The sequence below is a fragment of the Epinephelus moara genome, chromosome 3 (assembly GCF_006386435.1).
Source record: "Epinephelus moara isolate mb chromosome 3, YSFRI_EMoa_1.0, whole genome shotgun sequence".
NCBI lineage: Eukaryota > Metazoa > Chordata > Actinopteri > Perciformes > Serranidae > Epinephelus > Epinephelus moara.
This window is the reverse complement of record NC_065508.1, coordinates 31,333,845-31,351,576: the sequence shown is the minus strand read 5'-3', so window position 1 is coordinate 31,351,576 and position 17,732 is coordinate 31,333,845. Positions and strand designations below refer to the sequence as shown.

Genomic DNA, 17,732 nt, shown 5'->3' with positions numbered 1-17,732 from the left:
AAGAAGTAGAATAATAAACGGCATAAATCAGCAGTGTGTAGTTAAAAAGTACGGGCAGTAGAATACAGCAGGTAAGTATTTAATCTAAGAGTATGCTTAAACAATAGTGTTTTTAGCTCTGATTTAAAGGAGCTGACAGTTTGAGCAGACCTCAGATCTACAGGAAGTTTGTTCCACGGGTGAGGAGCATAATAACTGAATGCTGCCTCACCTTGCTTGGTTCTTGTTCTTGGAACACACAACAAACCTGTTCCAGATGACCTAAGGGGTCTGGATGCTTCGTAGGGAACCAGTAGATCATGTTATGTTCACTTGTGTGTTTTAATTTCATACATTTTGTGGTAACATTGTTGGAGGGAGCCTGAAATCACAGACTCTAATTGTTGCACACAGATTAAGACTTGAGACTTATTATTTCTCAGAGTCCGACGTGAAGTCTTTACAGTGCTTGTTTTGTGCAGCCAACAACCCTAAACACACACACACACACACACACACACACACATATATATATTCAACTTCCTATCACGTACATAAGATAAACAGAAAATCTGCACATTTTGAGAAGCTGAAATTATCAAAAAAAATTCCTGTTCAAATCTCTGTTGATCGACTTTTTGTTTTATAGACAAATCAATTTCATATCAATGTATGTGAACACACAGAAGGAATGTTTTTCCATTGCTCTCATGTACTGACACAGAAACAGACAAAACCACTGAGAACAAAGCTGAACAAATAAAGGTAAAGAATAAACAGGGCAGGTATGTACACAAGGACATGAAAAAAATAGGCATATTTATAAACATGATATAAAAAAAAAACAAAGACCAACAATAAAAATTAAATAGAAACTTGTCACAATTATTGCAAAGAAAAAAAAACACTGAATGGATGAACATGGACTGGATGATTATTCAAGATGCATGTTTACATGTGTGTCAAACTATAGTGATTAGTGATTAATCAATTAGTCGATCCAAAAAGTATTGGCAACTTTTTAATCGTGTCAGTATTATTTCTTTATATATATATATATATATATATATACACATATACACACACACACATATATATATATATATATATATATATATGTTATTATTATTATTATTATTATTATTAATAATAATAATATTATTATGAAAATAATAATTAGTTGCAGCTCTACACTGCAAGGAAAAAAAAAATCTAAATTTTATGGAAAATAACTTTTAATTTTTACAGTAGTTTTGGGTGTGTTTTTTTTTTTTAAAATTGTGAACAAAATGACAGATGTTATCTGTAAATAAACCAACTGTTAACTGTTGACAAATTACATTTATTTTTCATTATCGTACAGAAAAAAAACACTAAATTGTTTATACAGTGTTTTATTAACTCTCAGGCAAATTTCAGTGAAATTACGAGCATTAAAAACCCTATTTTATATATTTTTATTCTATATTTTTTATTCTATTTTGTGTATTATATATTATTTTATCATATATATTATATTTTGTTGTATTTTTCTACTGATTTCATTCTATTTACATATATATATATAGATAATAACTTTTTTTTTACAAAATTGTATACAAAACGCTTAAATTACAGACATTATCTGTAAATTAACAACCCAACAACCCATTTTTATTATTATTATTATGCTAATAATGACAAATTACATTTATTTCTAATTATTGTATAGAAAAAAAACTATATTTTTTATACAGTGTTTTATTAAATTACAGGCCATTTGTTTTGTAAAATCACAATAATTACAAATAAGTATTGTGATTTTACAAAACAAATGGCCTGTAATTTAATTTGTAGCTCCGTATAGTTTATGTCCATACTAACAATTCAACATTTCTCTTTGTAATTTCAAGAGTAAATATTGTTTAGTTTCATATTTATGTGGACCTTTACATTCAAACTCTGTAATTCTGGAAACAAATTTAGCAACATTTCTTAATTACATTAAATATAATGTCCATACAGCAGTGTGAATAGATGTGACATTACAAACTGTGAATTATAATTTGTAATGGCAGCAGTTATGCTTCACCCCCTGATCTTTGAAATGTGATACAACAACATGTCAACACATGACCTGATGGAGGATTTTGGCTCCTAGTACAGATGAGGTCAGGGGCCACAAACACAGCTGAGACCCTCAAACCCCTCCTGGTGTTGGTTCCAGTGTGTGCAGTTACTGGTGTTAATGGGGGTCCAGTTAAACACGTGGCTGGTTGTGGTTAAATAATGGCACAGTGTTTGGTGATGACAGGCTGTCCCTGGCAGCGGAGGCCATTGTGCAGCCTGAGCTGAGCCGCCTCTCCCTCTCTGATGCCGGACTGGCTGAGGCCGCTGCCGGGCATCTCCGGCTGCTGCTAGCTTGTGGCTAACAGATCCTATTGTTTTCAATGAGGGATGCTAACACATTTATATAGCGGGTTTCAACGTTTGGGTGCAGAACAAATGAACGGATGTCGTTGTGATTTATTTTTACATGAACTTAATGAAGGAGAAATAAAATAATTCGGTGTAAAAGCAGCCGGTTACATCACCTGGACTGTTAGCTTGCTATAAATAATATGTCATGTTATTACTTTCAAGGTCGGCACAATAAATTCAGCCATTTTGCTCGCTGAAACAAAACAGCTGCCTGAGGATTGTTCCCCCACCACAGCCTCACACACTCCCGGGGGCTCTGGCTGGTCTGCTCCGCGGGGCTAACGGGGAGCTACACCGGCCGCCTGGCTCACTGCATCCCGGGGCAGCAGCGAGCTAACGGTGGCTAACTGACCTGCCCAGCGTAAGCATGCTAGCAGCGTTAGCCACAAACAAACCCGGTAAATATCACACGGGATGTTGTCGTTTCTCAGCCGCCTCCAGCTTTTAGCTGACAGAGGTTATTTCTGATTAAACACGAAAACCCCACCGGCTCATTCACAGCCAGAATCAGCGGCGGCTAACAATAATAACACCGGGATGATAGTAACGTCTGGCCGGCCTGTGAGCTCTCTGAGCAGCGTGTGAGGAGGAAAACACGGCGGGATGATGCGGGATGGATCACCCGGGGAACCAACAAACTAGCGGGCATTTGGGGCACACTCAGCCGGCTGGCATGCTTACCTTATCGGGCAGGACGTCGGGGTGAAGCGGCGGCTCCGGTGGATGCAGCGGGCTGGCAGACAGCGGCGGTGTATTGACCCAGTATTATTAAAGAGCACCGCTCCTCCGCCTGCCGCCGCCGCCGCCGCTGCCGCTGTCAGCACCACCACAATGAATTAAAGTCTGGATTTAACCGCACACAGCGGACACCGCACTCTCCCGCACGATCCTAAACATCGGCTGTAATCAATGTCCAGCGTCTTGTGATTATTAAAACATAATAATCTGCGCGCACACGCCCGTGAGCGGCAGGCATTCATAAATAACATTTACGGTGCCAGGCAGGAGGAGGAGGGGCGGTGCTACACCGCATCACCCGGGCCGCAACACCACCTGCCGCACGGGCACACTTTATTTTATCTCCATCACCTCCTCACTACAACTATCTGCTGCTTATTAAAAATACCAATATAACGTCAATAAATATAATTCAGCAGGTGTGAGAACAGAGAGCGGGGGAGGGGGAGGGGGAGTGCTGAGGCATGATGGGAGTTGTAGTTCCGCGGCAGCTTGTTTACAGCAGCAGATCTGCGGTGTGTTCCGCCTGTCAGTGTCCTCTGCTGTTATTATTTCATGGTCCAGATGTTGTGAGGAGGTGAAACAGTGTGTGAGCAGCAGTTAAAGGACAAACACACAGAAACAGATGATTCACCGTCACATCACACTGATGGGGTCCAGGCTGCAGCAGCACACCGTGTGGACGGAGGAGACACCTCCACCCTCTGCAGAGAGTACCAGCCAAAACACACACACACACACACACACACACACACACACACACACACACACACACACACACATACTACAGTGTATTTGTACTCTGCTACAAGTAAACACTCTGTGTTCACATCTGAGGTAAGGGACTGTTCTTTATTATCAGAGGGTGTGACCCTCCCTGAAGCTACAAATATTTTTCCTTGAGCTCTCTGAGTGACACTTGTAAAATCCATGACCCTCCCTCCACCATGAATTAGTCATTATATGAAAGACTTGAAATAAATTTGATTTAAAATGAAATATCACTATTTTAAGCTCAGATTTGGTTTTGTTGTTTTTTATTATCTGTGAGAGGTTCATCACACCTAATGAGTCCAAGGACAGTTGGAAATTTGAAAAATCCAACCATAATTTGTCTTTTTTTTTTTTTTTTTTTTTTACAGTTTCTGGCTGTGATAAATGGTGTCATTTCTACCATTTTAAAGAAAATATGCCTTCAAAATGAGCAGCTGTGGGATGTTTTCTTTTAATATGTAAAAAAAAAAAAAAAAAAAATTAAATAAAATACCGGCAACCATTTGTTCGTTTTAGTATTTTCTAATTTTTTTTTTTTTTTACCTTTGCTTCTTTCATGGATAATGAAAATAATCATTAGTTGCGGCCCGACAGTGACAGTCTGTGTCACTTTGTGGATGTCCTGCATCATTTTACGTATTCATGAGGTAATTTTGTGTCTGTTGGGGGACATTTTTCTTCATTTTGGGCATTTTGCGTCTTTATGGGGTCTTAATGTGTCACATTGTGGTTGTTTTGCATCACAAAGTGGTAATTTATGATTCATTTTACAAAACATATTGGTCGTTTTGCGTCATATTTGAGATTGTTTTGCACCTTTATGATTTTATGCTGCACTTTGTGTCATTTTAGTTGTTTTGCATCACTTTATTGATGTTTGTATCAGTCGGCTTGTTTTGCATTGCAATTTGGTTATTTTACATCATCACAACATTTTGGTCTTTCCTTGCAACTTTGGGGTTGTTCTGCATCCTGTTGGTTGTTTTGCATAAATGTGAGGGTTTTTTTTATTCAGATTCAGATTCAGATTCAGAATACTTTATTAATCCCCGGGGGGAAATTGTTTTTGTTCCAATGCTCCGTGCAAAGTAGAAATAGAAATACAGCATGAATGGAAACAAGAGATAAAGATGAAGATATAAATAAAATACTAAAATAGACAATGAAATAAGTAAAATAAATATTAAAGTAGACATTAAAATAAAATAAAATAAAATAAAATATTAAAGTAGACATTAGAATAAAATAGAATAAAATAGAATATTAAAGTAGACATTAACATAAATAAAATATTACAGTAGACAATAAAGTAAAATAAATAATAAAAACAGTAAAGTAGACAATCTGAAATATATACAATATACAATGAAATGGTTGTAGCATTATAAATGAAATAAGAATGAGTAATTATATTGTGTGATTTGTTTTATAAATAGCCAAATGAGTCCGATCATCAGAGGGAGGAGTTGTACAGTTTAATGGCCACAGGTAAGAATGACTTCCTGTGGCGCTCAGTGGTGCATTTAGGAGCAATCAGTCTCTGGCTGAAGGTGCTCCTCTGTTCGACCAGAGCGTTGTGGAGAGGGTGAGAGCCATGCTGAAGTATCGCCCGCACCTTTGACAGCATCCTCCTGTCTGACACTGCTGTCAAAGGGTCCAGCTCCACCCCCACAACGTCACTGGCCTTTCTGATCAGCTTGTTGAGTCTGTTGGCATCGGCTACTCTCAGTCTGCTGCCCCAGCACACCACAGCAAACAGAATAGCACTGGCCACCACAGACTCATAAAACATCCTCAGCATAGTCCGGCAGATGTTAAAGGAGCGGAGCCTCCTCAGAAAATAGAGGCGGCTCTGTCCCTTCTTGTAAAGGACTTCAGTGTTCTTAGTCCAGTCCAGTTTATTGTCTATGAACACACCCAGGTACTTGTAGTGTTCTACAATGTCCACGTTATGCCCCAGGATGGAAACTGGGGTCACTGGTGTCCTCGTCCTCCTCCTTAGCGTTGCGTTGTGGTCCTCTTGTGTTGCATTTTGGTTATTTTGCATCGTTGTGGTTGTTTTGAGTCTCTCTGGGGTCGTTTCGCATCACTTTGAAGATGTTTTGCATCGCAATGTGGATATTTTACATAATTTTGGGATGTTTTACATTAATTTAGGGTTGTTTAGCGTTGCTTTGTGCCACTTTTTGAATGTTTGCATCGTTTTGAGTCATTCTGCATCACATTGTGGTTATCGTGCCTTCTTTGTAAGTGTTTTATGTCATTGAGCGTCTTTATGAGGTCATCTTGCATTACTTTGGGGTCATTTTGGGCATTTTTTTCATCTTTATAGGTTCATTTTACGTTGCATTTTGGTCGTTTGGCATCATATCAGTCTGAGGTTATGAGTCTTCATGGGGTCGTTTTGCACCAAATTGTGGTTGTTCTGCATCTTCATGGGTTCATTTTGGTTGTTTTGTGCAACTTTTTTTGCATCTCTTTGGGGGGTTTGGGGCTTTGCGTCACATTGTGGTTGTTTTGCATCTTTTGATCAATGTTTTGCGTCATTTGAGTAGTTATAATTTTTAATGTTTGTGTCTGTTCGGGGTCTTTTTGTCTCACTCTGTGGTAATTTTGCATCCCTCTGGTCAGTTTGCATCTTTATGTGGTTGCTTTACGGTCATCGATAGAAGAAAACAGGTCAGCCTGTGAATTTATAACACTTTATTTACATCTTTATTAATCACATCTTTCAGCTTTGCTCTCAATATTCGAGCAGCACAAAATGACAAAGAGAAAAAAGTAAAAGAAAACCAACAACACAAAGTGACAGCTGTTTCCCTCCGACAATCAGGGTTTCTGTTTTTTAGAAAAAACATGGAGGTAGAGAGGAGGAGCTGGAGCCTGATCCAGACAGACAGACAGACAGACAGACGGCAGAGCATGACGGTGATGGTGGACCAAAGACAACAGCCTGCAGAGAGGCCATAAAGTGACACCACATGGGTTCGTTAAATAAATTTGTGACTTCAAATAAAATAAATTAGCAGCTTTCCATCAGTGCAGGATTCCTAAAACTAAAACATGATGCAGGTGAGAAGTGCTCCATCTGACGCAGGTCAACAGAAATATACAACGTGCAAACTATAGTACCATGCTCAGGTCAAAGTGTCCAGCTGTCCGACCAGAGGACGCTTTCAAGAGCAGCTGGGAAACCTCAACACTCCTGCAGGAGCGGAGGGTGGTTCCTCCTCCTGGAGGGGGTGGGTAGATCAAGGACCAATCACATCCCTGCTGTCGTTATAGTAAATTTTCAACCATCTTAAAAAGTCAAACGTACTGGAAACTGGAAACACACGAACTTTACTCTGACACCTTCAGGACCAACGACGTCTCCTTGATGATGATCGAGGAGTTTGTGATGTTGACAGACGGCTGAACCTCGTTTGTTTCAGGTCAGTGGAGATCTGCTGACATTCAGTACGGGTTCCAAAAGAGCTGGTCGGAAAACACAGGAACCTGCTGGTCATCGGAGCCGAAATCTGCCAGAGCACAAAAACAAAAACAGATTATATCAACGCAGAGTCCAATAATGAAGACGTGGAGAGGTCAAACTAAAACAAGGAACTTATGTAGTCACTCTTCCAACAAAATGCTGTAAAATTTGTGGCTTTATTTAAAATAAATACCTAATGACACATTTTCCAGCTTAATAAGAAAGTAAACTAGTTAGCCAGTTGGCACATAACAACACAACCGGATGTTGAGAGAACAAATGACATTTACCATGTGCTGGCAAACATTAAACTAAAACTAAAAGTTTCTGCTAACAAGCTAAAACATAATCTGACCTTATAAAACAAGTTTGTTTTGGTCTCACTCCCTGTGGACTTCAGCTCTTCACTCTCCTCACTTCTGTTTCTTTTCACACGCACTGAGCTGAACTGACAATCAGTGATTTATTTCAGACTCTGCCATCACAGATTCAACATGCTGAATCTGCCAAAAAAGCCGCCAAGGAAGGACTGGCGCCAGTGAGAGGTGTGCCATATCTTGTTCATGATAATACCGGTGTAATTTTTGATATGATATGAAAAACTCATATCATCACACTGTTACCAATGGCAACAACAAGCATGGCTGAAAGTGAAATTACCGACTCTGCGGTGATTCCAAAAAGAGGAGCAGCTTCAGTAGTGTGGAATAAACTGTGGCGTCCTGAATGTTTTATGAACAGCCCCAGACTTCTCAGACTCTTTTAGTGACTTACCGCTCAGAGGGAACTCATTCAGCAGCTCCTCTGGCTCCCTACTACTTTTACTCAAGTAAAAGATCTGAATACTTCCTCTGTGACCTCACCTGTGACCTCACCTTGGTCGTTGTCAGCCTCCAGCAGAAGGCGGAGCCAGTCAGTCATGTTGTTGTTGTCGTTGGTCAGCTGACCGAGGCCGGGAGGAGAGCGCAGAGTCCTGAGGTTCATCTCAGCCTCCTGACAGGAAACACAGCTGTGATGAGCTCTTTATAGAGATAACCTACAAACCAAGTGTTTCTCTGAACAGCTCAGATGTTTATGAAACTTTATCTCTAAGTCATTACCGGTGACAGCGGGACGTTCCAGGATCCAGGCAGCTCCAGCGACATCACAGCCGACAGAGGAGACACAGAGGAGGCTTTAGAGGCTTCTGGAGTCTCCTTCTCTCTCTGCTTGTCTCCTCCGTCCTCACACAGGTCGGAGGTCATCTTCGCCAGCTGGCTCTGCCTGAAAATACAAAGAAAACAGGAGTCGTATTCACAAAGGAGCTCCACGAGGAGTCCTCAAAGTGTACGTGATTTATTTTAAAAAGAAATCAACAGAATAATAATTGGTTGCAGCTCAGACGTTTCCTCCACTTACAGTTGCTCCACTGGGTCATGTGTGTCGGTGGCGTCTGGCTGGCTCTCAGACGGAGGGTCCCAAAGGTGCAGCGCTCGCCTCCACAGACGCACCTGCATGTCCCAGGAGCGTCGGCTGTACTTCCTGTACTTGTTGGGGGTGGATGGGTGGAATTTGGCGTCCCTCATGTGTCTGAGGAGGAGGAGGGGGGGGGGGGGGGGGGGGGGGGAGGAGGAGGAGGAGGAGGAGGAGAGGTTGGAGGTTAAAGAGCAGACACCACTGAGTCATTTGGTGTTTCTCAAAGTCACGGAAGGATCCTGAAACGGCCGAATTTGAAGGACGCTACATAATCGCCCCCACAGAAGGATCCTTCCAATGTCAAGGATCCTTCCAAATTTTTCCAAGGACTGAGTTCTTCTTTCAGACAAACTCCAAGGATGCATGTGTGTATCCTCAGCGGGTATAAAATCCCCATGATGCTTTGCACACGATTTGCTGAAGTGAGGGCAGGGCCTCTTCAATGAAATCTGCGCCAGCAGAGCTCGACAGGATTTAGATAAATATGTCATTTATTTGGATTAATATCTCCATGAGTTTTATGAGACAAGCATGAAAACAATATTGACAGAAACCTCATAATTTACACTTTCCAATGTGTCTGCTGCCAAATAATGAGCTTTTTTGAAAAATGTGATTTAGATAAAACGTACATTTTTAAATGAATCATTTACAGCAGAAATGGAGCGCTAAGTGTCCACTTCCTCTGCTCCCAAGGAAGCATCCTTGACTTTTGAGAAACACTTGTCCCAATATCCTCAAACCAGACGATAATAAAGCCCCAATGTCTTCAAACAAGTATTTCCTAATTAACAGCGTCTTTGCTTGTTACTTTTGCTAAAATTGGTCAAACTTGTTGCCGTATCAAACTACAAACATTATTAATTATAAATAAACACGTTTCAACCATAACATGTGACCAGGTTTTGGACCGTGTCCACTTTTGTGTCGGGATCGGCTGCAGACTGACTCGGCAGAGATGGCTGCCATCTATTTTTACATGGATTAGTGTATTGTGCTCTTACCACCACTAGACAGCGCAAAAAAGTGTCCAGGAACAAGGACAACAGGTCTGAGTTAAGTAGAATGAAGTATAAGGTCAAGAAACCCCAAAATGTGACAACCTCATGAGGACACAGGGTCTCAGGAGGATATAACTTAATTTTTTTTATTAATAATTATGAGAGGGGTGCCTCGCTTTTCCGTTACCAGCCCCACAAACTGTCTGGACCTGCTGATGTGCGTTCACCGAATGTTAGGAAGGATTCTCACCTGGCCTCTGCAGCATCCTTGACTTTGAGAAACACTAACTCGTTCTGCAGTTTAACAAATAATTGAGCCTATATATTTATTATGTCAAATTTTCTTATTAAATATTTTCCGGATGATTGATTAGTAGCTCCTGTTCGCAGTGTACTCATGGACATACAGACATTCATCACAGGATAACAGACACTGAAGAAAACTTAAAAACATGAAGATTTGAGGTTCTGCAGCCTCGGTTTTCTCTGATTTCTCAGTGAACCATGGACGTTAATTCTGGACGGACATTGGACATGAAGATGTCTATGGGAAGTTTAAATCACACTGAATTTAAAATCGTGTTTCATGTCTGTGTTTTCACATTTCACTGACTGATAAAGAGGAGGAGGAGGAGTGTTTTCACTCAGACTGAGTCAGTATCTGTCTGTGTTTGTTTACTCACTTGGGGACTTGCTGCAGGTAGTTCTGGTAGCCGCTGGTGTTTTTGCCGTACTGGATCTGTTTCTGCCGCCGCTTCAGAACCGCAGCGTTGGTCTCGGTGTTGGCCGGGTCCGGGAGGCGGGGGTAGCAGCGGCCAAGAGGGGGCCTAAGGGGACACCAGAGGACAGAGGCTCAGTGAAAACAGGTTATCTGAAGTGTGTAGCAGCACTGTGGAGAAATTAATTTAGGTTTTTTTAAAAAAAAATTTTATTCATCGGTGATGGCGACCGCCGCGGCCAGAGGCATTATGTTTTTGGGTTGTCCGTCTGACCGTCCAGCCATATGAACACGAGATCTCAAGAAACCCTCAAGGAAATTTCTTTAAATTTGGCACAAATGTCCACTTGGACTCAACGATGAAATCACTAGTTTTTGGTGATCACAGGTCAGGGTCATAGGTCAAGGTCATAGTGACTCTGTCTCATTCTCGTGAACACAACACCGCTAGAATGCTTTTAGGGCATTTCTTCAAATTTTACCCAAACGAGCAGGCGCCCCATGTACAAGGCTGTTGCCGCAGCGGCCCGGGTTCGACTCCAGCCTGTGGCCCTTTGCTGCACGTCGCTCTCTTTCTCTCCCCCCTTCACGCTTGTCTGTCCTATACATTAAAAGGCTAAAGAGCCCCAAAAAATATCTTTAAAAAAAAAAAAAAGATCCATCTGTACAACAGAGGTCCACACTCAGTTAACATCTCCTCATACAGTACTCCTGTTCTGATTTTCATGCTTTAAAGCATGTTACAGTCAGGGGCTAACAAAGCTACGAGATTTATTCAATAGCCAGATCTTATTGTCCTTTCAGCAGCTTCAGCAGCGACACAGCTTATTTAACTGTGAGGTTTTTTTTTTTAGATATTTAGAAATCAGACACTTCATTACTTAAGATACCTCATTATGAAATCAATAGTTCCCTTTCACATGTAGAAAAGGTGTTGTCTTCACAGGTATCAAAGAAACGCTTCAATGTATTCTATAGAGCCATAAATTCCAACTCATCTTTAACTTCCCAAGATACTAACCCAGCCTGGGCGTAATATTGACGACCTGGAGCGGCAGGAAGTGTGGATCCATGCTATGGAAATATCTATCTGTAATCGAACCAAATCTACTCAGTTCAGAATTGTACATCGCACATACACGACACCTGCTCTCAAAAACATAATGGATGCTAATACATCTCCCCTCTGCTGTAAGTGTAGCTCTGAGTCTGGAGGCTACATTCACTGTTTTTGGCTTTGTGTGAAGCTACAAAGATATCGATCTGGTAATGTGGATGAACTGTGTTATATTTGGTCTTCAAACAGGATTAGACCCTATGTGCCTCTGACTGGGTCTCACTGATGCTCATATTACAAATATCAAACAAATATCAATCTTCTGTGTGTGAAGCATCCATGTTTTCACTGACATGGATGGAGACTGTCAGAGACACTGGACTGGTGTGCGGAGTCATACAACCATAGGGCAGGAGTCTAGATTTTATTTCTAAGTTGAGCAGCTGTTCAGACTTTACTGACCGCTTGTTGTCCAGATCTTCTGTCCCCACAGCGACACTGCTGGTGGACACTTTGAGGATACATCGCTCCAGGATGGACGGCCTGCAGGAAGAAAGACTGTTTAGAGTACCTGCCAGCTGGACCTATTTTAAACAGATGCTGTTCGCCCTGAGCTTGCCTGAGAAGGACTAAATGCACAAAGCTGCTATTTTTAAATATCCCATGGAGAGAAAATGTCTGCGTGCAGCCTTGTTCTGTGGACGATAAACCAGGTGCAGACTTCATCTGTGTCACCGCTGATGAGGAAATACAGTGAGTGCTGGATGGAGCAGTGAGTGACAACAACCCCACCCACATTTAAGAGGACTGTCTGTGGTGGAAACACTAAACAGACCGAGGGTCTAGGTACCATGTCTGAAGGGTTACTGTTGGTTCCAGAGGTACTGTACTGAAAGGGTTTGGTGGAGACGGGGCTGTAAGCTGTAGCTTCAGCCTGCGGAAGTGTCGCAGTTATGTTAAATTACTTTATTATGTTTTGCACTGTACTATTTAAGTATCTGCCATTTTCTGAGAAGCTGTGACTTTATTGACATGAATTTGTAGATTAATACTTGATGTTCTTATTTCTATTTGCAGACTGAAATAAATTCCAATTCATTCATTTATAATTTTACAGACATTTAAAAGCATTCTTCTCTATTTCTGTTCTTTAATAAAACAAAGTCAAACTGCGTCACCTTCGAGGTTTGTTGCTGGCAGCTCGCTCTCGTCCTCTCAGGCCGCTGGCAGCAGGAGGAGACGGGGTCGGAGACGTGTTACTGCGAGGAGGAAGATGATAAAGAGGAAGAGTCAAGAGGACAGCAACAATCAGTAAGTGTGAGGATCAGAGTTATGAGTACATTTTAGTCACAATTAGAGCTGATTATTACATGAATATTCATCAAAGTCTGAAGAGTTTGATACAAAATATTGAACAAATTAATATTTTACTTTGGTTCAAATCTGTGACAGTTTATGGAATCTTGTGAAATAAGATGAACAGTGACTGTACTGTACTCGAGGAAAGTACAAGCAGAACCTCAATTTTGTTCTTATTCTGCTATTTTATATTTCATCCTCTGCGAGTACTCAGAGGTAAATATTGTACTTTTTACTGCACTTCATGTATTTGACACCATATTCTGGAGGACTTTTACTTTGGTACTTTAAGTATGGTACTTGAACGCAGATATTAAATGCAGGGTTTTACTTGTAACAGCATACAGCTGCTACAAAAGTTGGGGCACCGCTGGTCAAAATTTTGTTTACTCATTTCATTCTCTGTAACTGCTTATCCTGTACGGGGTGGAGCCTCTCCCAGCTGACATTGGGCTTTTACAGATGCTCTGATGTCTGGAATTTAACTGAATCCATTCTTCCCTCTACCTGTGAAATGTTCCCTGTGCCACTGACTGCAACACAAGCTCAAAGCATCATCCATCCACCCCCGTGTTTAACAGTTTGTTCTCCAAACATAACTTTGCTCATTGTGTCCAGACAGTCCTATTTTACCATCATCAGTCCACAGGACTTGTTTCCAAAAAGCATCAGATGTTCCTTTGCAAACTTGTGATGCTGAATTTAGTGGTGAGGACACAGGAAAGGTTTTCTTCTGATGATTCTTCCATGAAGGTCATATTTCTTCAGGTGTCACTGCACAGTAGAACGGTGCACCACCACTTCTGAGTCTGAGAAATCTTCCTGCAGGTCTTTTGCAGTCAAACAGGGGTTTTGATTTGCCTTTCTAACAATCCTATGAGCAGCTCTCTCACACAGTTTTCAGCTTGACCTCCACAGTTCCTGTTAACTGCCCTTTCTTAATGACATGACCAACTGAGGAAACAGCTCCCTGAAAACACTTTGCTATCTTCTTATAGTCTTTATCAGGTCTTTTACTTTTCAGAGTGCTAGGCAGCTGTTTAGAGGAGCCCATGGCTGCTGATTGTTGGGACAAGGACAAGGTGCCCAAACTTTTGCATGGTGCTGCTTTCATTTTGTTTCTACTCTAAAACTGGACAAAACAAAAATAAAATACTGATCCTTCTCCAAAAGTGAAGTAAATTAAGTTGAAGATGAAAAACATTCTTTTCAACATTTTTAGATGAGCTCATCGTCTACTTACAGTAAACAAAGTTGTGACCAGAGATACCTGAACTTTTGCAGCCGCTGTATCTACAGTGTGGTTTTACTACGAGACTACCTGTCGACCCGACAGAGCAGAAGTCCGTGACCGTTTGTGTAAAATGACCTTCGGTTGGTGCGTTTCTCACCTGACCAGGCTGTCGAAGACAGAGCTGCAGCCGGGGAGGAGCCATGGTTCGGGGGCGGAGCATCTGGAGGAGTTGGCAGCAGTCAGCAGTGGGTCGGGGAGGCCGTTCCACATGGTGGCTGACCAGCCCTTCACACAGACACACGACCACGGGCTGAAACACAAGCTGAGGACACAAACAACGACATCAGAGGGCTTAAACATGAAGCCAGGTGGACGGAGACAGACATTCTGCAGCTCTTAAAGGGACAGTACACCCCAAATCAAAACTACATTATTTCTCCTCTATCCTGTTGTGCTGTTTGTCAGTGTGGATAGTTTTGGTGTGAGCTGCAGTGAGCTGAGTGTTGGAGATGTCAGCCGTGGATGTGTCTCCCACTCGGTCACAGCTGAGCCAAGCTCCTGCATTAAGGTGAAGGGGATAAAGACAGCGGCAGCTTTGGGACAAAATTCACTCTCTGTGATAACTTCTCGTTACCATGGCAGAAAATAAAACTTACTCCCATTTTATGTTCTTCATGTAATTGTATGACTTATATTTGATCTGTCAGCCAAGTGCTGCTGTTTACCTGAATGTTTGTATGTTATCCTTTTGACATTGAAATAAATAAACAAATCAATAAATAAATAATACATAAATAAGTATGGAAATATAACTTACTCTTATGCTTCTCTGGTGGCATCACTTATCTTTGTCTTTTGTATACACATTGCAAATTATTTCCAGGAAGTTACAATACGCAACTGTAATATTTCACAATAGATTACATTATTATCACCTCTAGTTTCACTCTCAATGGTTTCTATAAAATGACAAATATTTTCACAGTAAGTAAAGTCATGCGACGCCATGCACCATTTCTATGATGTCAACACAGATTTGTTGTTCGTGATGTCCTACTCATTGTTCATGAGTAACAGCTTTTGTACACTGTTTGCTGCTGTATATAGAGGACAATAAAACAAATAATTGAGTTTGTGTCCTTTCAAATTTTAATTACACTCAGACTGCACCGACCTGTCTCAGTTCAAATCACAACTCAAAACACATCTTTTCAAAACAGCTTTTAATGTGTGAATGATGTGTGTATTTTATTGTCATCCATTTTGTGATCGTTTTTAACCAGTGTAAAGCGTCTTTGAGTACCTTGAAAAGTGCTCTATGAATAAAATGTAGTATTATTATCATCATCATCATCATCATCATCATCATCATCATGATTAATGCCTGAGGGACGCAGGATGTGTACATGACAACACCACTGGTATTCTATAAAATTATTTCTCTAATAATTCATTGATACTTAAGTCATTTTTTGTCCTCCATGGACATAATAATATGTAGGAATTAGTTGTTGGGTTTTCAAAATAAAAGTACCAGTAGCCTTACAATAAAGAAAAATAAGTTTAATATGCTTTTTAAATCTTTTCAAAGATCTCACAGACCTGATACTTTGTTAGATTTAGGACAGATGTTAACTATAAATAAGACTTTTTATTTAAACCATAGAAACGTGCAGTTGAAAGAAGTCCTGCAGCCCTGAGTGTTGCCTGCAGGTTCAGCCTCCACCAATCAAGAGAGATCTGCAGCCTCTCTGCTGCTCGTGGGGCTTAACGTGAACAATTATTAATTAATTAATGTGAACAAAACGACCTGCACGAGCTTGAGGATGACATTTTACCTACATATCTATAATTACACGAGCTCTTCTTCTGTGGAGTTTAACAGCTGCAACAAACAAAGATTTTAGAGACTAAATTAAACTCAGGTCTTAAAAATATCAGTAAAACAAATGGGCCCTGACAGGAAGTGTGCTCATCCACAGCAGACACCCTCTGAGATAGGGAGATAGGTGACCCGGGTCATGTGTGAACAAATCGTGTCTTTGTGGTAGTGTCAGTCTAACCTGTGTAAGCAAAGTGTTTCCGCTGGTTGTTACAGACCTGGAGGAGAGCAGCGGGCTGTGAGCGGCTGTTTCCACTCTGCTGGTTGACATGATTGCAGTTTGAGTTTCAGACGGACAGACGCCATTGTTCCACTTTCACACCTCTTTAATGAGCCGCACCTGAGGGGGGCGGGGCGTGCTGCCGCCGCGCGGACTCACCTGGGCAGCTTCCGGTCCGGTATCCAGATCATGGAAGAGTTAAAAAAAGGAGGTCAGCAGCCCACAGATGTCACTCAGGATCATTTTATTACACCACTAAAATAACTCAGAGAAGTCAAACCAAATATAATATCAACAAAATTAAAGTTTTTTAAAGTCAAAGTAGGAGGAGGGGCCCCTTCCACCCTGATTTATTATTATCATTATTATTAGTAATCTCTCAAGACAGATTCTGCAAAATCTTTTTTTTTTTGAGGTACTTGTATTTTAAACCTCTCTGCATGGAGTGTTTTCAGGATAAATAATAATCTAATATCTGTGAAGTCACTGAAAGTCCTTAAGTTACATTTATTCATATATACCACTGCATCATTTCCTGCATTTATATATTTATATCAATCTGAATTATGGTGGACAAAAAATGACTTAAGTATAAAAAAAAATGAATATAAATATATATATGAATAAATGATTCAATAGATAAATAAATGCAGTGCTACAAAAATATAGAAATAAATTTCAGATATTTATTAATGTCCTGTTCAACTATCAACTTTCCTTTATTTATGAATTTATCTTTCTCCATCTTTTTTTTAATATTTTATTTTGATTTTTCAATTATAACACAAATCACATAAACAAACAAACACTCATACATTACTAACGTCACAAAAATAAGTTGGACAATAAAATAAAATAAACTAAGACAAAACTAAATAAACAGTTAAGTTACTGTGTGTATAAAACAGACAGAAACGGAGAAAAAGAAAGAAGGAAAAAAATAAAATAAATAAAGTTGAGAGATACATTAGCTTTAGCCACAAAACATCTTAATACAATACTTGTGTGGAGGAAATAGACTATCCAAACAAATCATTCAATCATGTATGATGGGAGATTCTCTACATAGTTCATAAAAGGTTGCTATATTTTATAAAATACATTAATCCTGTTTCTTAAAGAACAGGTTATCTTTTCTAGAGGTATGCATCTATTTACTTCTGAGAGCCACAGTGCAATTGGCACCGGGAGATCTGACTTCCATTTCACTGCAACACATTTTTTGGCAATTGTCAGTAAAATTTCAGCAAGCTTGATGGAGTAGCTGCATTTAAGATTAGAATGTACGAAGTTTCCCAAGAGGCATACCTCAGGGTCCATTGGAAAATTGACTCCATTAATTGCAAATAGAACATCACAAATCCCTTGCCAGAATCTCTG

General features: G+C 40.4%; 2 protein-coding genes across 4 annotated transcripts in view; both read right to left on the bottom strand.

Moving 5' to 3' along the window:
- Positions 1 to 3,528, bottom strand: part of fam53c (family with sequence similarity 53 member C) — a 16,969-nt gene extending 13,441 nt beyond the window's left edge. The window contains exon 1 of the mRNA XM_050040910.1: positions 3,121 to 3,528. The gene's annotated coding sequence lies outside the window, so the exon portion shown is untranslated. The remainder of the gene's footprint in view (positions 1 to 3,120) is intronic.
- A 3,132-nt stretch (positions 3,529 to 6,660) lies between these two features.
- slbp2 (stem-loop binding protein 2) lies at positions 6,661 to 16,470 on the bottom strand. Of its 3 annotated transcripts, none has more exons than XM_050040914.1 (9): positions 16,351 to 16,470; positions 14,408 to 14,572; positions 12,836 to 12,916; positions 12,120 to 12,200; positions 10,566 to 10,709; positions 8,825 to 8,995; positions 8,527 to 8,689; positions 8,290 to 8,419; positions 6,661 to 7,472 (listed from the first exon to the last, which is right to left on the bottom strand). In XM_050040914.1, the coding sequence occupies exons 1-9, from the start codon at positions 16,401 to 16,403 to the stop codon at positions 7,408 to 7,410; spliced, it is 1,053 nt and encodes a 350-aa protein (XP_049896871.1). In that variant the 5' UTR covers positions 16,404 to 16,470; the 3' UTR covers positions 6,661 to 7,407. The 3 variants fall into 3 exon arrangements, with proteins under 3 accessions (XP_049896871.1, XP_049896872.1, XP_049896873.1); XM_050040915.1 differs by having other exon boundaries at positions 8,302 to 8,419; XM_050040916.1 differs by having other exon boundaries at positions 16,314 to 16,436.
- Positions 16,471 to 17,732: the final 1,262 nt, after the last annotated feature.